At 39.6% G+C, this 20329-nt stretch overlaps 1 protein-coding gene across 1 annotated transcript in view; it reads right to left on the bottom strand.

Annotated features, from left to right (window-relative positions):
* The window catches only part of GUCY2F (guanylate cyclase 2F, retinal), an 86836-nt gene that overhangs the window by 38466 nt on the left and 28041 nt on the right, over positions 1-20329 (bottom strand). Inside the window, exons 5-7 of the mRNA XM_021678327.1 lie at positions 18977-19073; positions 13717-13848; positions 7869-7958 (exon numbers count right to left, since the gene is read on the bottom strand). Coding sequence (XP_021534002.1) covers positions 7869-7958; positions 13717-13848; positions 18977-19073 — 319 coding nt within the window. The remainder of the gene's footprint in view (positions 1-7868; positions 7959-13716; positions 13849-18976; positions 19074-20329) is intronic.

Genomic DNA, 20329 nt, shown 5'->3' with positions numbered 1-20329 from the left:
GCTACCATATGATACAGTAATCCCAGTTCTGGGTATATACCCAATGAATTAAAAACAGAGTCTCAGAGAGATATCTGCAAACCCATATTCACAGGAGCACTATTCACAGTAGCCAAGCAGGGGAAGCAACCAAAATGTCCATCAAGAAATGAGTGAATAGCATACAATGGAATATTGATCAGCCCTAAGAAGGAAGGAAATCCAGTCACACGTTACCACAAGGATGAACCTTGAAGACATTATGCTACATGAAATAAGTCAGTCACAAAAACACCAATGCTGTATGATTCTACTTATATAAGTTGTCTAGAGCAGTCACATTCACAGAAACAGAAAGTAGAATGGTGTTAGTAGGAATTGGAGGGAGGGGAAAAAGAAAGTTATTGCTTAATGGAGACAGAGTTTCAGATTTGCAAGATAAAAAAGTTCTGGAGATCTGTTTACAACAATATGATTATACTTAACAGAACTGAACTGTATATTTAAAGATAGTTAAGGAGGGCACTTGTTGTGATGAGCACTGGGTATTGTATGTAAGTGATGAATCACTAAATTCTATACCTGGAGTTAAAGTTGATTCTTTGAAGAAAAAAAAAAAGTTAAAACGCTAATTTTGTGTTTTTTCACAACTAAATAAAGATTATAGTTGCCTTATTCATTACACCAAAAAACTAGATACTAGCCAGATGTTCATCAGCAGGAGAATGATAAACAAATTGTGATATATTTATAAAGTGAAATACTACTCAGTGATTTTAAAAAATGAACTAGTGTTACATTCAAAAACATGAATTAACTTTAAAAAGTACTATGTTGAGAGAGAAAAGCCAGACACGTAAGAGTACATATTGCATTATTTTATTTATATGAAATCTAAGAATGGAAAAAAATACTAATTTATGATGACAGAAATCAGAACAGTAGTTGCCTCTGGGCTAGGGGCAATGACTGAGAAGGGAAATGGAACTTTCTAGGATGATGGACAGATTCTATATTTTGTTTTGGGGAGTGGTTACAGAGATGTATGCAATTGTCAAAATTCATTGAATAGAACATCTAATTAAACCTGAATAAAAAATCTATTTTAAAAACACAATGATACTACGTAAAATAAGCCAGTCACAAAAAAAGACAAAGGCTGTATGATTCTACTCATAGGAGATAGCTAAAGTAGTCAAATTCACAGAAACAGAAAACAGAATGGTGGTTATAAGGAGTTGGAGGGGGGTGGGTAAGGGGAGTTGTTTAATGGATACAGATTTCAGTTTTGCAATATGAAAGAGTTGTGACAATGTGTTGCAAAAATAATGTAAATATACTCAACACTACTGAATTGTATACTTAGAAATGGTAAATTTTGTTATGTTTTTATCATAATTAAAAATAAAAATTTAAGGGGTGCCTAGGTGGCTCAGTTGGTTAAGTAAGTGTCCAACTCTTGATTTTGGCTCAGGTCATGATCTCAGGGTTGGGAGATCCAGCCCTGTGTTGGGCTCTGCACTGAGCGTGGAGCCTGCTTGGAATTCTCTCCCTCTTCCTCTGCCCCTCCACCCCCACCCCTGCTGGTGTGCTCTCTCTCTCTCTAAAAATAAAAATATAAAAAAATAAAAATTAAAAATTAAGAAAAAAACCAGTGAGGGGGTACCTGGATGGCTCAGTTGGTAGAGCATGCAACTCTTTTTTCTTTTTTTTTTATTATGTTACGTTAGTCACCATACATTACATCATTAGTTTTTGATGTAGTGTTCCATGATTCATTGTTTGCATGTAACACCCAGTGTTCCATGCAGTACATGCCCTCCTTAATACCCATCACCAGGCTAACCCATCCCCCGACCCCCCTTCCCTTCTAAAACCCTTTGTTTCTCAGAGTCCATAGTCTCTCATGGTTCATCTCCCCCTCTGATTCCTCCCTCTTCATTTTTCCCTTCCTACTATTTTTTTTAACCTATTAATGTATTATTTGTTTCAGAGGTACAGGTCTGTGATTCATCAGTCTTAAACAATCCACAGTAGAGCATGCAACTCTTGATCTCAGAGTCGTGAATTCAAGCCCCACCTTGAGCACAGAGATTACTTAATAAAAAAAATTGTTTTAAAAACCAACGAGATACCCCTATAAACCCACTAGAATGGCTAAAACTATAAAGGCTGACAGTATCAAATATTGCTGATGATGTAGAGCAAAGGGAACTCTCATAACTTGCATGCAGGAAATTAAAATGGGAAAAGGTTTGATAGCGTCTTATAAACTTAAATGTACACTATACTTTAACATAAAAATTCCACTCCTAAGTGTTTAACCAAAAGAAATTAAAATATGTGTCCATAAAAAGACTTGTGATTAACATAACATAATAAAATAAAAATAAATAAATAAATAAATAAAAGAGAGACTTGTAAAAAGCATATTCCTAGCAGCTTTATTGGAATCAGCCCAAATGTCCATCAACAGGAAAATACATAATTAAATTGTGCTGTATTCATATGATTGAATACTATTTGTCAATGAAAAGAACAAGCTATTTATACACACAAAATAACACGGATTAATATCAGTTGGGGTGTTGTATGATGCCACTTCTATGAGGTTATAGAAGAAGCAAAATTAATGTAAGATAGGAAAAACCCTGGAACAGTGTTTCCCTCTTTGTGGGAGGCACAAATTTACTGAAGAACACAAAGGAACTTTCTGGAAAGAAAGAAATGTTTCATATCAGGGTCAGCAATCTTTTTCTGTAAAGGTACATATAATAAATATTTTATGCTTTGCAGCTCGCATACTGTTTCTGTTGCATAATCTTTGTTTTCCTTTATTTGTTGTTGTTTTTACAGTCATTTAAAAATGAAAAAACATTTTTAGCTTCCAGGCTGTGAAAAACAGGCCATGGCCAGATTTGGCCCATGGGCCATAATTTGCTGACCCCTATTCCATATCATGATAATGTCTAAACTATGTGGGCATATCCCTTTATCAAAATGATAGATCTATAATATGGGCATTTCAGTGTGTACAATTGTACCTCAAAAATAGAGGACTGCAAAATAATAACAATAGCAATAATAACCAAGTTAGAGATGAAATAATAATGGTAGAATGTTGATAAATTTTGAAGCTGGGTGATGGGCATACAGTGTTTGGTTATATTATTCTGTTTCTTTTGTATATGTTTGCTATTTTCCACAATAAAAGTTTTTAAAAAGAGAAGAAAGACTTCCAGGATGTAGCTGAAGCAGTATTTAGAAGGAATGTTCTAGCTTTAAGTGACTATATTAGAAAATAAGGAAGATTTCCAGTTTAAAAAATTAAAAAGAGCAACGAATTAAAAACATAGAAAGTAGGGGCGCCTGGGTGGCTCAATAAGTTAAGTGTCTGCCTTCAGCTCAGGTCATGATCCTGGGGTCCTGGGATGGAGCCCCATGTGTTGGGCACCTTGCTCAGCAGGGAGTCTGCCTTTCCCTCTCCCTCTGCCCCTCCCCCCACTCATGCTCTTGCTTGCTCTCTCTCTCTCAAATGAATAAATAAAAAATCCTTTTAAAAAACCACAGAAAGTAGAATGAAGGAAATAGTAAGAATATATAAAAAGCACACATACACTAAAGAAAAATCAACAAAACCAAAAGTTGATCTTTGGAAAAGATTTTAAAAATCCATAGTCCTCTAGCAAAACTGATCAAGAAAGCGAAAACACAAATTATCAATATCAAGAATGAAAAGGGGGCATCACTATAGATCCTAAGGCTACTTAGAAGATTGCATGAGCTTATTAGGTACATCTTTGTGCCAGTGAGTTTCACAGCATATATGAAATGGACAATCTTCTTTTAAGCCATAACTTACCAAAAGTGGTACAAAAGGAAGTAAAAGGTTTGAATAGTCCACTATCTATTCCAGAAATTGAATCTGTAATTTAAAATCTCCACACAAAGAAATGAGCAATAGGAATCTATTTAAAGAGATTTAGGTAGAAAACTGACAAGATCAGATTCTATTTTGAAAAGACCACTTTGCAAAGTGGAGAAAAGATTGAGAGTGATAAAAGTAGATGTGGAAAGAGTAGTTAAAAGACAATTGCCAGTGGTTGTCAGGCACTAGGGAGAGGGAGGTATGAGTAAGTGGAGCACAGAGGATTTTTAGGGCATTGAAACTATTCTGCATGTTACTATTATGATAGATACACATCATTATACATTTCTAAAAACCCATAGAACATACAAAACCAAGAGTGAACCCTAAAGTAAACTACGGACTTTGGGTGATAATGATGTATCAATGTATGTTAATCAGTTATGACAAATGTACCACTCTGGTTCAGGATGTTGATAGTGGGGGAGGCCATGCATGTAGTTTGGGCAGTGGGCATATGGGAACTCTGTACTTCCTATTCAATTTTGTTGTGAACCTAAAATGGCTTTTAAAAAATTACTTTAAAAAAAGACAATTGCAATAGTTCCGGTGGAAGTTGATGGTGGCCTGGAGCAGAATGGTAATAGTAAAAATAGAAGAAAAGAAGAACATTGAAGATTGAAGGAGCATGGAGAATCTTTGAAGTATGAGTTGTAGAAAGTGAACTAACCAATAAAGTATAATGGACTTAAAGGACAGTGGTAAAGGGCATTTTAAGAAGAGAAACATGAATTTATAGTGAAAACAATATACCTTGTTGCATGACTTTCTGCTACAATACTTGGCTGTTTGAGTGCAGGCGCAGAGAAAGTCAAGAGTTAGGATCATCCAGAATTTGGATTTTGTAGATGTGTTTGACCAGAAAGTCAGAAATAAGAATGTGTTCAAATGATGGATTATGGAATCTAAGATGGATACAAAACAAGGGTTTATGGGTTGGAAGAAAGCAGAAGTCAGTAGAAAGGAAGACCTGCTGTAAAATACAGGCACGAGTGAAAGAAAAGGAGGATACAGTCAGAGTATGATGTCTGAATCTATGATTTTGGAGGTAAAGCATTTTCAGTAGCAATTATAGATGATGAAAAAGCCCAAGGTATAATGATAGCAGTGGATGGCCAAAGTGGAATGGAAGAAAAGATGAGTACAGATTATATGGCGAAGAACTAAGTAGCCAAGGTGTTAGAATATGCCAATCGGCTGCAGATGATGGTGAAGAACATGAGCTTGGGAGATACTGCCTGATTTTCCTACACACATTTTTGCAGAAATTCAGGCCCTAAAGGGATGTTGAAAGTCATCAGTCCTTTGGCCTTCTGACTCCAGCTGTTTGCCTTTCAAGGACATCCATCTCATTGTGCAGGGCTCTTTTCTATAGCTGGCTCACCAAGATCTGCTTTCCAGTCTGGCTCCTGATAGCCAGTCCCAACATTTTAAGATCATGAAGGCACATAAGAGGTCAAGGCAGTGTTGGATGCATGCACAGTGATGGCACAGTCAATTCCGTCTCCTGCTTCATAAAAGCACTAGAAAGGAATTGGGGCCTTTCACATGGTAAATTCTGGAAAACTCTGTCCTTCTCCCTAGAGTTGAGTTGCTATCTGCACCTGACATGGCCACACGAGTCAGTAAGGGGACACGTAAAAAGATGTCATGAGAATAATGGGAGCCAGTTTTCTCACTATTAAAGAACGGAGTCACAACATGGAAAGGGTTAGAAAAGACAAAATGAACTCTGTGGCATTCAATTATAATTGGAAGTATTAATATGAATTCATGGTTTTAGATAGATGATAGATAGATTTGAATAAAATTAAAATCCATACATGCACGCTGATATAAATATATGAATAAATAAATAAATGGTAGAAAAGGTAAGGCTCTTTCTTAACACTACAATACCAACCGATAAACACAGAAAGAACCCTGGAGTTAGAAAATCAATGGGTACCTTTGAAACCAATATAAGACATTATATGTTAATTAATTGAATTAAAATTTTAAAAATATTTAAAAAAAGAAAATCAATGGGTACTAAAATTAGTGAGCAAAAGTTTGATGAAAAACAAGATATTTACACAGACTTAAAGTATCTGTTTACAGATTATGTGCTAATTACAATGGGAAGAAGATAGTAACTCTATACTGGAGAAATTTAGTAGATTTTGAGACCACCTAAACCAAGTAATCAAAATTAACATCACAACTGGGACAATTGATATTGTGTGCATCCTGATATAAAGCACTGAAAAGGATAACACATCACTTCTGTAGTATTCTGCTTAAAGATGCATAACCTAAATCTAACCATGAGGAACATGGGATAAATCCAAATTGAGGGACCATCTACCAAATCACTGACCTGAATTCTTCAAAAAATATTCAGGTAAAGAAAAAACAAAGAAAGTCTGAGAAACTGTTCCGGATGAAAGGCACTAAGGAGACATGACAACTAACCATAATATGTGATCCTGGATTGGAAATTGGCCTGGGGAAAATTAGCTATCATGTATTTTTGACCATTGACAAAATTAAAATATGGACAATCGTTTCATATTATTGTATCAATGTTTAATTTTCTAACTTTGATAATTATACCATAGTTATATACAAGAATGCATTTTTTAGGAAATACACACTGATGTATTTAGAGATAAAAGGGCAGAATGTCTACACCTTACTCTCAAATGGTTCAGAAAAAATAATATACAAAAGCTTATAAACAGAGAATGAAAAGTAATTAGGCAAAATGTGAACAACTGCTTAATCTGGGTAGGGTATGCAAGAATTCCTTGAATTTTTCTTGCAGCATTTCTGTAAGTTTGAGGTCATATCAAAATCAAAAATTACCCAAAACTCATGGACACATTCCACCTTGGGTCAATACCCATCTTCTTATTTCCATACTTCTAGTTAATCAGCTCCCCTAAGTTTGAGCCTGTTTGGCTCCCAACTTTGAAGTTAGCTCTCTGTTTAGCATCCTGGATCATCAAACCAGTGTGGATTGCCTATTCTAGCTCTGACATTGGTCCCCCTTCTGGATTCATCTCTCATTATTTTACCATCAGCTCCAAGCATCAAAACCACACGTAAGAGAAATACCAAATCATAACATCTCATCTGATCCCCGGGATACATCCTGTCCACGGTAAGCCACATATCTCCCATTTCCTCCTTTCCTTTATTTTCTCACTTGTACAGGGCTCAGGATGTAGCAGGTGTCTGATTCATACCTGTTGGATTGATTTGAACTTGCCTGCTTCATAGATGTGAAGAAATCTTTTATTACTTTCCTAAAATTCCCACTCTCATGAGTCTGAAGGAACCAGAGACAGACTCTGTGAAACATTTATGGACTCAAAGCTCAAGGAGGAGCCAAGATTTTAAATGGTTTGGGAGGAATCATCCTCATCCCTGCCTTATTTACACACTGCTCCCTTAAACAAACCATCCAAGGACTCTTTAAACATAATTGGTGGGACTGGGGAAATCACCATTTTTCTTATGCAAGTAGTAATTACAAGATGACTTTTCTAGGCCTGGCAACTGGAGATTTTGAATGATTATGGGATATATACTTAATAATAACCATAATAGCTACCATTTTATAAAGAAGCTATGTGTCAGGAAATGTGCAAGATGCTTTATGTGTATTATCTCTTTTCATTCTCATGCCAACCCTGGGAAGTACTTCCTTTACAAATAAGGAAAGTAAGGCTCAGGGGGGTTAGGTGACTTACCCAAGTTAAAATAGCTCTTAAGTGGGTAGAGCTGGAAATTGAATCCTTCCTGTCTCTTTGATTTCAGAGCCCATACTTCTGCCATAGCATCATATCAAGCCAGTAGCAACCCTGCAGTTTCTCCACACTGACTTGTTAAGGGGTCTTCCTAACAGCTGATGTTAGTTACTTTGGAGAAAGGATTAATTTTAGTGGGAATGTACATAAACCAGGGTTTCTCATACCATTTCAAACATATCACTTGCACTCGATTTGATGGACTTAATGTCTCCAAAACCTCCAGAGGGGAACTTTTTCAGCCACACCCAATCACCCTAGAAAGAAAAGGCAGAGAGGAATGATCAGACTTAGTTGCCAACAGCTTTAGAGCAATGTCCCTTCCACACGAAGGGTTTATAATCAGACCATCAACTCAAACAGGTTTTGTTCTTCCTCCATCACCCTCTACCACATGGACATTGTGTATTTGAGCTAAAAATGAGGTCATGCAGGGACGCCAGGGTGGCTCAGTTGGCTAAGCATCAGACTCTTAATTTCACCTCAGGTCATGATCTTAGGGAAGTGGGATCAAGCCCAGCATCAGGCTCCATGCTCAGCGGAGAGTCTGCTTGAGATTCTCTCTCTCTTTCTCCCTCTGACCCTCCCCCGCTCACTCTCTCTCTCTGTCCCAATAGATAGATAGATAGACAGATAGATAGATAAATCAAATCTTTAAATATGAGGTCATGCAGAGAAGTGAAAGGTAAAAATTCCAATTAACTAAAGACAGGAAACCATTGCAGGTATGCAGGCCCCAGAAAGGGAATGATACCACTCTGCAATGACTCCCTTCACTAACTGCAGAAAGTGCTAGGTCATTTCACTTATTCATAGCTAAGTGATATAGCACCAGGTTCCCTGCGATTAATGATGATGGTTGGTGGTTGCAATTCTTACTGCCTTGAGGCATCCATGGTGGGAGATGTAAGGCCGGAGATGTAATGCAGCAAATGTTTTCTGCATTTACCTTGCTCCATTTTTCTCTTGTGGGACAGGCCATTTTGGGGGCCTCTTATGCTTCAATCATAAACCAATTGGCTTCAATGTAGATTAAACATTTCTTATTTGGATGCACAAATGTACTACCGTAGTAATACAAGTAATCTGGACTCTTTCAGAAGTCTATTTCTGACTTTTTAAGTCCAAAGCAGCTATTTCTAAGGCTGCTGTCAAGTCAAAAACAACAATTATTTTATTGTCTTCACTTGAACACCAGCACCTGATAGATAATTTTCTTCTCCTTGCATAGCCCAAGGATTCATCAGTCATCAAGCCCTATTTAGCTTCTGTCCAACCCAAATTTTTTAAAAAAGCAATACAAATATAGATTCCTTTTTCTCCCTGATAATAATAATGCCTTGCATTTGCACAGTGCTCTTTACCCTTCAAAGTGCTTTCATATCTATTACCTATAGCCTGGAGATTCCATTTCAGCCTGCACCAATTTGTCATCAGGTAGAGATAATAAAGCAGAGAGCTCTGTGCAGTCAAATTCCAAGAATAAGAGAGTGTAACCACTCTCTTATTAAGGAATATATCCAGCTGCGGCACTGCATCTGGAGACCTGCCAGAGGCAAAGGCTAATAACGGGAGCTGCGGACATCTGAGTTACACGCCCGCACTTTGGGTTAGAGGGCATCTTCTAGCCAAGGAGCTTGAAACCCTTTAACTAGGGAATGGCTCTCAGAGGCCTTCAGCAGCTGAACAGAACTGGGCCAGCCAGGTTCAGTGCCCACAGAGCCCACCAAGGCTAAGTCCAGGATCTGCGCCTGCCTGTAGCAGAACGGTCAAGCACAAAAGGCAGCCTTCCTGGTCTCTTGCTCAAAAATTCCCTGAGCGTGGCCCCAGACCAGCTGCATCATGGTCACCCGGAAACTGGTTAGAAAGGCTGAGTCTCACGCTCCAACCCACACTTAATTCCTTAATCACCGAAGTCATGAGGGCCAGACACGAGCTCAAAGTTTTAGCCTTCCGAGGACTTTGCCCTTTAGTGGGATCAAAGCCAAGGTTTAAGCTGAAAGAAAAAAAAAATTCTACCTGGGAATTCACAAAAGCAACAAATGTGTGGGAGATAGCAGTAGGCAATAAAGCCTCTCCAAGCACCTTTGCAACCATATTACTTGGCCATGGTCACTACGAGCTGTAATGGCACCTTCGTGCTAATTAGAAAGGGTGCTTTCCCTCGAGGAAAAATAAATAAATAAACAGACAGACAGACAGACATGTGAGAATATTATTTTACAGCCTGTGGCAGCCCTGCCCTGTTGGGCAGCAGCCCTGGCTGTATACATATGTGTGTGTACCACACTCTCATTTACTCATACATCCTCCAGATACCAGGGAACACATTCCACTCACAGCATGGCTGGTCTGCATACCACCGAGCCCTGCCTGCCAGGTGGAGCCTCTTTGTCAGGTTTGGAGTCAGGCTATAGAGGTGGAGGAGAGAAGCTGAATTTGGACCCCCAAGAATATTGGGCAGGAGAAAGGAGTAACTTCAAAAAAACTCCTGGGGAATAGTCAAGGTAGCGTATAATCAGGTGCGCATATGTTTACCAGTGACTATGTATGTGCATAGTCGAGTGTGCTAGTATAAATGTAGATATGAGAAGTAGCCCCCTCCCCTCCCCCCGATCTCATTCCCAAACTAGGCTGGGAGGTCAGAACCTCTTTGCCCACTCCTGCACCTCTAAGTTAGTACATGTCTATAATGTGAATAGCACCATCTTAAATATGGTGCCCTTGTGCAGTGCACAACCTGAACATCAGGACTGGCAGCCCTGACTCTGCCTCTAGCCAGTACCTGACACTTTCTTCCTGGAGTCAGCCTTATTACAGACAGGGGTTAGCCTTCTCTCTGGCTTATTAACTTTTAGAGGTAATTAAGCCAAGGTTTTTTTTCCCCAGCCAAATCACCAAATTTGAGAGCTGGAAAGGGTCTTGGGTATCCCTGTTCTAATCCCTTCATATTTTGATAAAGAAACTGAAGTCTGAAGAGATGAAGTGACTTGTACAAGGTCAGAAGGCTAGGTAGTAACAGAACCGAGGTCTTCCACTTTCCACTTTATTGCTCCTTTCTCTCATGGCTTTCTTTGGTTTGGGGGATTTGTGTGTATTTATTTTAAGATTTAAATAATTCTCACAAACTTTATAAGCAAATTTTTATTGAGTCTGTGTGTGTCCTACTTCATGAATAATGAGGAAGAGGAATAATGAGGAAGGGCAGGTTTTATCTTCACCACACATACATTATTTGTTTTGTTTTTTCTTTTAAGAGAGTGAATGATAAAATACTTCATTCATCATTCACTTTTTAATTAAGAGGAAGAAACATCAAACGCTATCCACTAAAGTTTTTAGAAGTAATTTAAAGTCCATCAGTTTTGCACTAAGGCCATGGAGCCTTAACTAAGAGTCAAGAGAACTAGGTCCCGGACCTGGCTGTGCCTCAAATTCAGGGGTGGCCTTCGAGCAACCACTTTGTTGGCCCGAGCCCCAGTTTTCTAATGGACAGAGCTGGACAATTCTGTGATGAGCGAGGTGGTTGGTGGAAAGGATAGGGGGATGGAGACAGAGTTATATGAGATATAGAAGAAGGTGGGAACATAGAAGAAAAAGGGCTCTGGGAAAAGAATATGAATGGGGAGGGTATGCGGTGAGTGGGGAGAGAGAATGGAGATAAGAAGGAAAACATAGGGAGAGGTTGAGAGGCAGAAGGAGTCAGAGATGAAGAGGGAGGGTAAGTTCAGTGGGTTCTCGCTGAGCATATCAGTGTTGTGTTATTGCCCACCTCACCCCTCTCCCCTAGACTGTGGCTATTAGAGCAGATGGTGACATGTTCCCACGGCATCTGCTATTCCCAGTTCTCTCTCCCCAGCAGTCTGCTCATCTGACTTTCCTCTCTTCTCTCAAAGAGCATCTATGAAATAAGGGCCAATTTTCTGGTCCAGGTCCTAAGGTGATGCATCTCTGCATGGAATTGAAGTGGGAATCTGTATCAGTTTCAGACCATGTTATGGCACATCCTAGGGAAGCCTGTCCTTTGCTATTAGCTGTCTGCTACTCCAGGCACATTAGCTGGAACTTGCAGATCTTCCAGTAACAATTCTTATGAAAATCTGATTTATTTTAAACAGAAACTAGATAACGAATCTTCTTTAAAACGCTCCCAACAGAGGACCGTTTCAGAAGGCACACTGAACCTCTTTGTTTGATCTGTTGATTCAATTAACTTAGGCTCCTTCCCAGGCAGTTTTCCAGCTTCGGCTGTCTTCCCTCGCACCCCGCCATCAGCCTAATCTTGACTTCATGGTGTGGTATTATTCTCACTAACACCCTCCTTTTGTGCAGATAAAGGCCCCCTTTGGCCTATACAGTTCAGAAATACTCATGAGCTGACTGACCAACAGTCATTATGGGAACTAACTCAACTCTCTGCCTCCTCCCAAGATGAGGAAATATCTGACAGATTCTTAAAGGCCAGTTACATACAGATGTTTATTTTTTCCCTTCTCAATTCTACACTATAACCTTCTGTCTCCACCAAATAAAACATACTACAACTCGACACATAAATTCTTCCCCAGAATCAGAGAGCCATGGCATATCTGAGCCAGAAGAGGCCTTTGAGATCTCTTAGTCCAGCCATCCCCAGTCCTGGATGCACACATAGGGAAACTTGAAAAAAAGTCCAATGCCTGAACTCACCCCATACCAACCGAAGCAGAGTTACTAGCAGGGGAGGCTAGGCACAGGTATGTTTTTCACTTTCCCATGGAGATTCCAATGAGTAGCCAAGATTAAGAACTTAGTTCAACCCCTCATTTTACAGATGAAAAACCAAGAGACTGCCTTATGTTACTGAGATTTATTTCAGAATCTTCGAGGTGTCAGTACATTCATAAAGCCATCAGCCCACTGCATTTGACATTCAAAAGCTATATGATTGTCTTGGTTTTGCTCTTTGAGAGAACAGAGCTGTCAATTCCCCAATACCGCAAGTTTACATTTGAAGCAGATCTCCTCTTTGATTAAATAAGTTTCAAGGCAAGATCTAGAGGTTTCCTGCTACAAACTTAAGTCGGAGTACTCAGGTACACTGAGCAAATATATACCATGCCAATCTTTGTGTTTTAGGCGTCTGTCAATTATTTGGCCAATGGAGAGCACTCACTTGGAAAATTCAATACGTTGGACAATCTAAAAACTCATTCTGTCCTGTTTTGGACTTTCTTTGTAGTTACTATTGAAGTTGAGAGTGTTTGCTGCTTTTGGGAGTATCTTCAAACAAAACAAGGAAACCACACTGGGAAGGCATCACTTGGGAGGGACTAGTTTCCCTCTTACCCCCTGCTTAACTCTTTCCTGCTGAGAAGAAACAGTTCATCTCTCCAACTGTTGCAAGATTTGTTCTGGTTGCCAAATTCCAGTATCTTAGAACAAGGGGTCAGGGGTGGCCTCTTTAAAGCTTGTAAGACAGAAATTTAAATGAAATTTTAAAAAAAGAGATTTCTATTTTACACAGCAGAAGGTCACCTGTTACTCCAAAAGGCAGCAGCACAGGCTGAGAAAAAAAGAAAGAATCTTTAAAAGATTTTAGTAATATCAGAGGATAACGGGTATAGAAGAACAACTAAAATTTGAAGGGAGGGATTTGCCCCAAACTCTACACAAACATGTTTCTAGACATTCCATCACAAACAGGTGACTCGGGAAGTCATTTCTTCTATTATTATACCCATATCTTCTAGAACGAGTGACATGGTTAAGTGTATGGATCCGCTGACTTTTTTCACATGCACAATAAATAGATGGATTTGAAACATCAATGAAATTATAAGTAAGTAGATTAGTTGCTGAGGAAAATCATTGTCCAAAAGGTCATCCAAACAAGTCCATGAGTGGATAACGAACAAAAAACTGGAAAGACTTTCCAAAAGCCTCAATGTTTTAACCCAAAGACTAAGTCTTAAATCACTGTCTCATTTTAAAACTCAAGAGGGCAGCAGATTAGATAGCTGTTGGATATCCTACCTCATAAATTGCTATGTTGGAGTTTTCATAGGTAGCTGGAGTTAGACTCCCTGACGAAAAGGAGAGCCTTGGGGATCTCCCACTTTGGACTTCTGAGGTGATCTGGAAGCTTACACTGGCACGACTTCCTCTCTGTGAAAAGATTAGGAAAAAAGGTTACAAACAAAACTCTCATGATTTAGGACAAAGCACTGAACTGTGGTATAGATACTGTGCTTATCTGGCTTTTCATTTTCTTTTTTTTTTTTTCCTCGGAGAGTAACTATATGAGCTGAACTTTGTAAACATGAGATTAATTTACCTATCCCCCAGCACAACTTTTTTTAGGCTAGGGTTGCTACCATGCTTCACCTCCATGTAACACAAAAGAAAGGTAAATATTCACAGGTACCTCTATCTCTTAGAAAGGATTAGAATCAGAGTTTTGGGGGACACCTGAGGGGCTCAGTCGGTGAAGCATTTGCCTTCAGCTCAGGTCATGATCTCAGGGTCCTGGGATCGAGCCCAATGCTTCTCCCTCTCCCTCTGCCCCTCCCCCCTGCTTGTGCTCGTGGGCACGCTCTCTCCCTCTCAAATGAATAAATAAAAAATCTTTTAAAAAAATAAAAGAATCAGAGATTTGGGGTGCCTGGGTGGCTCAGTTGGTTAGTTGGCTGCCTTCGGCTCGGGTAGTGATCCCAGGGTCCTGGGATCGAGTCCCGCATCAGACTCTCTGCTTGGCGGGGAGCCCCTTCTCCCTCTCCCTCTGCCTGCAGCTCTGCCTGCTTGTGTGCTCTCTCTCTCTCAAATAAATAAATAAATAAATAAATAAATAAATAAATAAATTCTTAATAAAAAAGAATCAGAGATTTGGTGGGGGGGGGGCAAGAAAGAACACCAGTCATAATTTAATCTGGGACCCTCACTCTATAGACAAAAATAAGAACATAAGCATCTAACATTTTGAAAAAATCAATAGCGGAATTAGCACATAATCCCACCCTTCTGGCTCTCAGGCCTGGCTCCTTTTGTTATACCATCTTGAATGGCAGTCTTCTTTGTACAGGCAAGATTAATGGCAGAAGGTATCCCACAAAGCAATAAGACAGTAGAGAGTGAGTAGATCGTCTGCCCATGATTTATGAGTCTGATGCTTAAATAGGCCAAGTTCCTTATTCCTTGATTTGTTAACTTGTACACATAAGTCTGGTAAGAGGGGACCAGGAAGTGTACCATTGAATGACAAGAGGAAGAGCTATCTGCAATCTGTGGTAACCTTTAAAATCGACCAGCTTTATCTTCAACTAAACCAGTAGACTTATTTCATGTGAGGAAATCATAAATCAACAGGTTCCTCATATTCTTCTCCATGTCTCCAAATGTGCCTTTCTTGGAATTACAGTAATTCAGAGCCAGCAATTACATTTGGTATTGTCTAGGCTAGCCCCCGCCCCCCAACTCTAACACCCCCATTTTACAACTAGGAAATAGAGACTTAGTGAGGGATATAGGGACTGGAAGAGGAATGTGGATGTTATATCCCGGTCTTGTGTTTTTTCGAACACACCATGCTCTGTTTCACTCTTGCTTGCCAATAAAAATGAATCTTAAGTACTTTGACATACTCTGCTCTTAATGGTCTTTGATAAACTGAAGATCACTAGTTGATTTGGCCCTCGAGTTAAGTTCATTCTACCAAGACAAGACTATAACGAAATTCCAAGGCACTAGTAAACTATACCCAACTCCTAATGTGTTGAAATCCCAACAGCTCACGATTCAGACAAGATGTAAAACTTGACTCTTCACATAACCCTTGCATAAACCTGAACTCTCCTCAACAGAGCGAGGCCAAGGAGGAATCTACTTCTCTTTCATTCTTTATTTTCATATCTCAGCAGGAGCACCTAGATCTGTATATTGAGACATAGACCTCTCCATGAAGGGGCACAGGAGAAAGCAAGAGAATCTGCCAAAATCCACATAGATTTGGGCTTCAGCTTTACTTTCTTCTAAAAACTTCCTTTCCTGACCTGACTTCTACTGACCTGCCAATTTTTCTAGACTGAATTAATTTTATATTCACCAAGAGTTTACACTTTCAGACATTCCATTTGGATGGAATTCTTGGCTTGGCTTCTTGACTGATTAGACACAGCCAGCTGCAAGTTTGTGACTACACAGCAATTAAGGAAAATGTACGCTTCCCCTACCTTTTCCCATCAGAAACTCTGATAAAAGCCAAATGCCAAAAGGGACCTGGAGGCCAAGAGCTATGTTCTAGAATAATGCCATCCTTTTTGCACCAGGGCGAAAACAGTAAAAAATAAAAGAAACACTCTCTATAAGGCTATCAATCCCTGTTGCTCTTCATTTTTCTCACTCATGCAATGAAAAGTGATTATTGGGTTGTTGTTTTGTTTACTCTCATCATGTCAAAATGTATGCACAAGTGAAAGAAAAGATCTATCATCATGAACAAGATTTTAAAAACTTAGACACTTTGTTCATCCGAAGGTAGCACTATTCTATTATTTATGGTGATTTTCTGAGACTCCAAATGAAACCCAAACATGTTTTGTGTCTCAGTAGGAAAGAGAGAAGGCACAGGTGGAGATTTTACACACTTTACTGGACTATTGCAAGGCCTATACAAAGAGAGGGTTAATTCAGCCCGAAAAGTATCTGTTTGTTGTTTTGACACTCGAGAGCCAAAACATCTGGGCAATCGACATGAACTGTCATTTTGACATGGATACCACCACAGAAGTAAGATTTTTAAAAACAGGTTTAGTGCTCATAACCAAAACTTTAGTAAACATTGCTAGGTTTGAACAACGATTTCTAATCATCTGCTTTTACTACTGATTACCCATTTCTGGATAAAATATCTTGTCATAGAATTAAATACTTGTTTTCTCAGTATCGGGTTATCTATTGAGATTGCTTCAGAGCTTGCACTTCAGTATCTACCCTTTCTGATTAAGGTGGGAAATTTCATACAAGGCATATGGGATTATAGCAAATCCAGACAAAATCTACCACCCCGAGTGAATCCCAGGGTCCTCTGGTGGCTTCAGAAATAGAGACTAACATCAATACGTTTTTATGGCATGAGGGTGGAATGTAGCTTTCAGCCACAGTGATAATTTTGGCATTCAGCAGTACATTTCCAGGAACATGATATCAACCTTACAAAAAATATGTGATGATTTAAACAAATAAGAGTTAGGGTTGTAATTGAGAATTAAACTAAACAGCTGAACATTTCATCTGATTCCAACTGCACAGAGTATTGCCATGTAAACCCACAGTCACCCAGCCAACTAGTTCAAGTATACCGTTCAGTGCCACATTTAGGCAAATGATCAGTTTGGTCACAGAGATCATTAATTCTCAGATCTGGTACACTGGTTTAGCACAAGTAAGTAGCTCATGGGGGACAAATAAGATGTGTTTGCATTCTCTCCTTACATCCTGCTACCACTATACTAGAATTTGCAAAAATGAATGTCTTTATTTTGGCCACATAGACTGGACACAAAGAGGCATCCTCTCCTATTACTACTACAGTTGACAAAACTCTTCCCCACACTTTCTTTTTTCCAAGCTTGTGTTTACGCTGTTTTCTCTGCCTACACAGGTCAGGAAGGTAAATATAAATTGGTGACATAGGCTGAGTATAAGACAGTAGAGAGTGATGGGAACTGGGTCAAACTGCAGAGAACATGCTTCTTCCAAAAACAGCAACTACTACTGATTCCCAACCAATTGCCACGATGATACCCAAGGCTGACGGATCTTCCAACCTTTAAAAAACACCCAGAGGGACATCTGGGTAGCTCAGTCGGTTAAGCGTCTGCCTTCGGCTCAGATCATGATCCTGGGGTCCTGGGATCGAGCCCCACGTCAGGCTCTCTGCTCAGTGGGAAGCCTGCTTCTCCCTCTCCCTCTGCCTGCCGCTCCCCCCTGCTTGTGCTCTCTCTCTCTGTCAAATAAATAAATCTTTTTAAAAAATAAAAAACACCCAGAAATCCAGATTTTTATGTGTAATCTCCCAATTTCAAAATTCTGGGTACTATTTTTTTATAACTATAAGGGTCAAACAAAAGTGCTTACCAGTTCGGGACCTGTGACCTAGACAAATCCTATCCATCCTTGTTTAAGACCCAGCTTTAGTGCTGGGTCGCTAAAAAAAACCTTCTTCCACTGATATGTTTCCTCTGATGTTTACCATATTTCTAGTGTCTTTTGTGCAATATGGCAGCTATCAGCTCTCTTGTGTGGTATAATTTGCCTCTCTAACTTAACTATAATCTCTTTGAAGGCAGGGACTCCATGCTATCGCTCACAAAGTCCAGCCCAGGGCCAGTATAGGCATTCAGTGAAGAGCACCAGTTTTAATACAATCACCATCAGAACAGAACCCCGGGGGACATTCAACTGATTTTCACTAGTTGATTCATTCACCAAACTTTTACGAGCACCTATTATACCATCAGCAGGAGGTCAGTTGCTATGGGCTAACATTAAGAGAAAATGTACCTCTGCCCTTGAGGAACAAGCAATCAAATGTGGAGTTCAGATAGACTAGAGAAGGGTTATATGAAGTCAAAGCTACATTATTGCTCAAAGTGCACTGCATCACTTTCACAAAACTGTTCTAAGACAGCACTATCCACTAGAACTGTAACCTGAGCCACATATGTATTATAAGCTTCCTAGTAGTCACATTAAAAAACATAAAAAGCAGGTGAGATCATCAGTGGCTAACTGAACATAATAAAAATTAAAAATTTTTTTAATGATATGCTTTATTTAACCAACTACATCCAAAGTATTATCATTTTGACATGTAGTTGATGTTTTTTTAATTTAATGAGATATTTTACATGTTTTTGTACTAAATCTTCTAAATCCAGAGTGTATTTTACTCTTACAGCACATCTCATTTCAGACTTACCACATGTTTTTAAAGATTGATTGATTGATTGATGTGAGTGAGAGAGAGACAGAGACTGAGAAAGCGTGAGTGGGGTGAGGGGCAGAGGGAGAGGGAGAGAGAGAACCTCAAGTGGACTCCACGCTGAGTGCGGAGCCCAACACGGGGCTTGATCTCACCACCCTGATCATGACCTGAGCCGACATCAACTGTTGGAGGCTTAACCGACTGAGCCATCCAGGTGCCCCCAGACTCACCACATGTTAAGTGCTCAGTAGTCATTTGTGCTTTGTGGATACCATATTAGACAGTGCAGCAAGACAGGGGGATGCTCCTTACCTTACTGCCAAAGTGGGGATTGATGAATGTCACATCCTCCAAAGTAAGTAGAATTCTGTTGGGTCCTTTAATCAACTGGATTTTATTTATACGATGCCTGAAACAAGTGTAAAATCAGAGGGTCACAGGCGGCTGGGTATTTTGCAAACCCAGAATAAATTTGCCCCATGATAGAAGTTTTAAAATATACCAGATAATGGGAAGACTAACCGCACATAGGTCTTTACCTTAGCACCCACAGCAAAGAGAAATAGCAACCCTGGTTCTCACGACTTGCAGAGTTACAAAGACCAAAAGAGAAAAATGAAGATGCTATTGAAGAGGCATCAAAAGGGAAGAGTGAGGATGCTGCATGGGGACAGTAAGTCAGACTAATAAAATGGTGATCCCACATCAAGAGCACATTCAAAACAGCACCTTGTAATACTCGTAAAGAACTCAACACCCTTTCTCATACGCCACAGTATATATTCTAATAATACCCAGGCCAAGAAGCATTAATCTCTGTTTTATAGACACAAAAACACATTAAAGAAACAAAACAAAATTAAGCAAATTGTGAGATCCCCTGGGCCAAGGCAGAGCTGGGACTCCAATCCTTGGTTCCTGGCTGTGGGCCCAGATTTCTGCCCACAAGACCACTTGTCTTGCGAAGTAGCGTCTATGCGTTGCCCAAGCGACAGGTTGAAAAGTGGAAAAATTCAATCAGTTGGTTGCTTTGTCTACATGATTCCAAACAAGTGGGCTGACCGGGTTTTTTTTTTTTTTTTTTTTTTTTTTTCTTTTACTGAATTGGTCTCTTGTCTGAGCATTACACAGACACAGTTTAAACCTGATTCTCTTCAAACATGCCCATTAATTTGCAGCAAATATAATGATTTCCTACAAATCAGTTACTAGACACATAGAAGTTTTTGATGTCTACCCACACAGCCAGGTAGGTCATCTCAGTTGAGCCAACCTGACAACTTGAGGACCTGAAGGATACCTTGGATTTAGTCTGCGTGGTTGTTTTGTTTTGTTTTGTCTTGGGGGCGCTGACAGCTACAGTTTGGCTTCGCTTTTTCCACAACCCCTTAATGGTCACCCTGTGGAATGTATTAAAGCCCAGTGCCAGAGTGGGGAAAACAACCACTGAATCAAAATGCTTTGTCAAGTTGCTGTAAGGAAGTCTTCGATGTCACTGTAGCTTTAAGCACCAGCAACACAGTCCGCTTGTCTCAGTGATTCCACTGGTTTGTAAACAAACAATTAATGTGTTTCTAATTGTCTGCCAACAAATATGTCCCTTATCACTGTGGGAGCTGCTGCCCTGCAGGGAAAATTAAAAGAGCCCTGTAGTGAATTCTTGGG

This window comes from Neomonachus schauinslandi, chromosome X, assembly GCF_002201575.2.
Source record: "Neomonachus schauinslandi chromosome X, ASM220157v2, whole genome shotgun sequence".
Taxonomy (NCBI): domain Eukaryota; kingdom Metazoa; phylum Chordata; class Mammalia; order Carnivora; family Phocidae; genus Neomonachus; species Neomonachus schauinslandi.
Note: the sequence above shows the minus strand (reverse complement) of the source record. Positions and strands in the feature narration are given on the sequence as shown.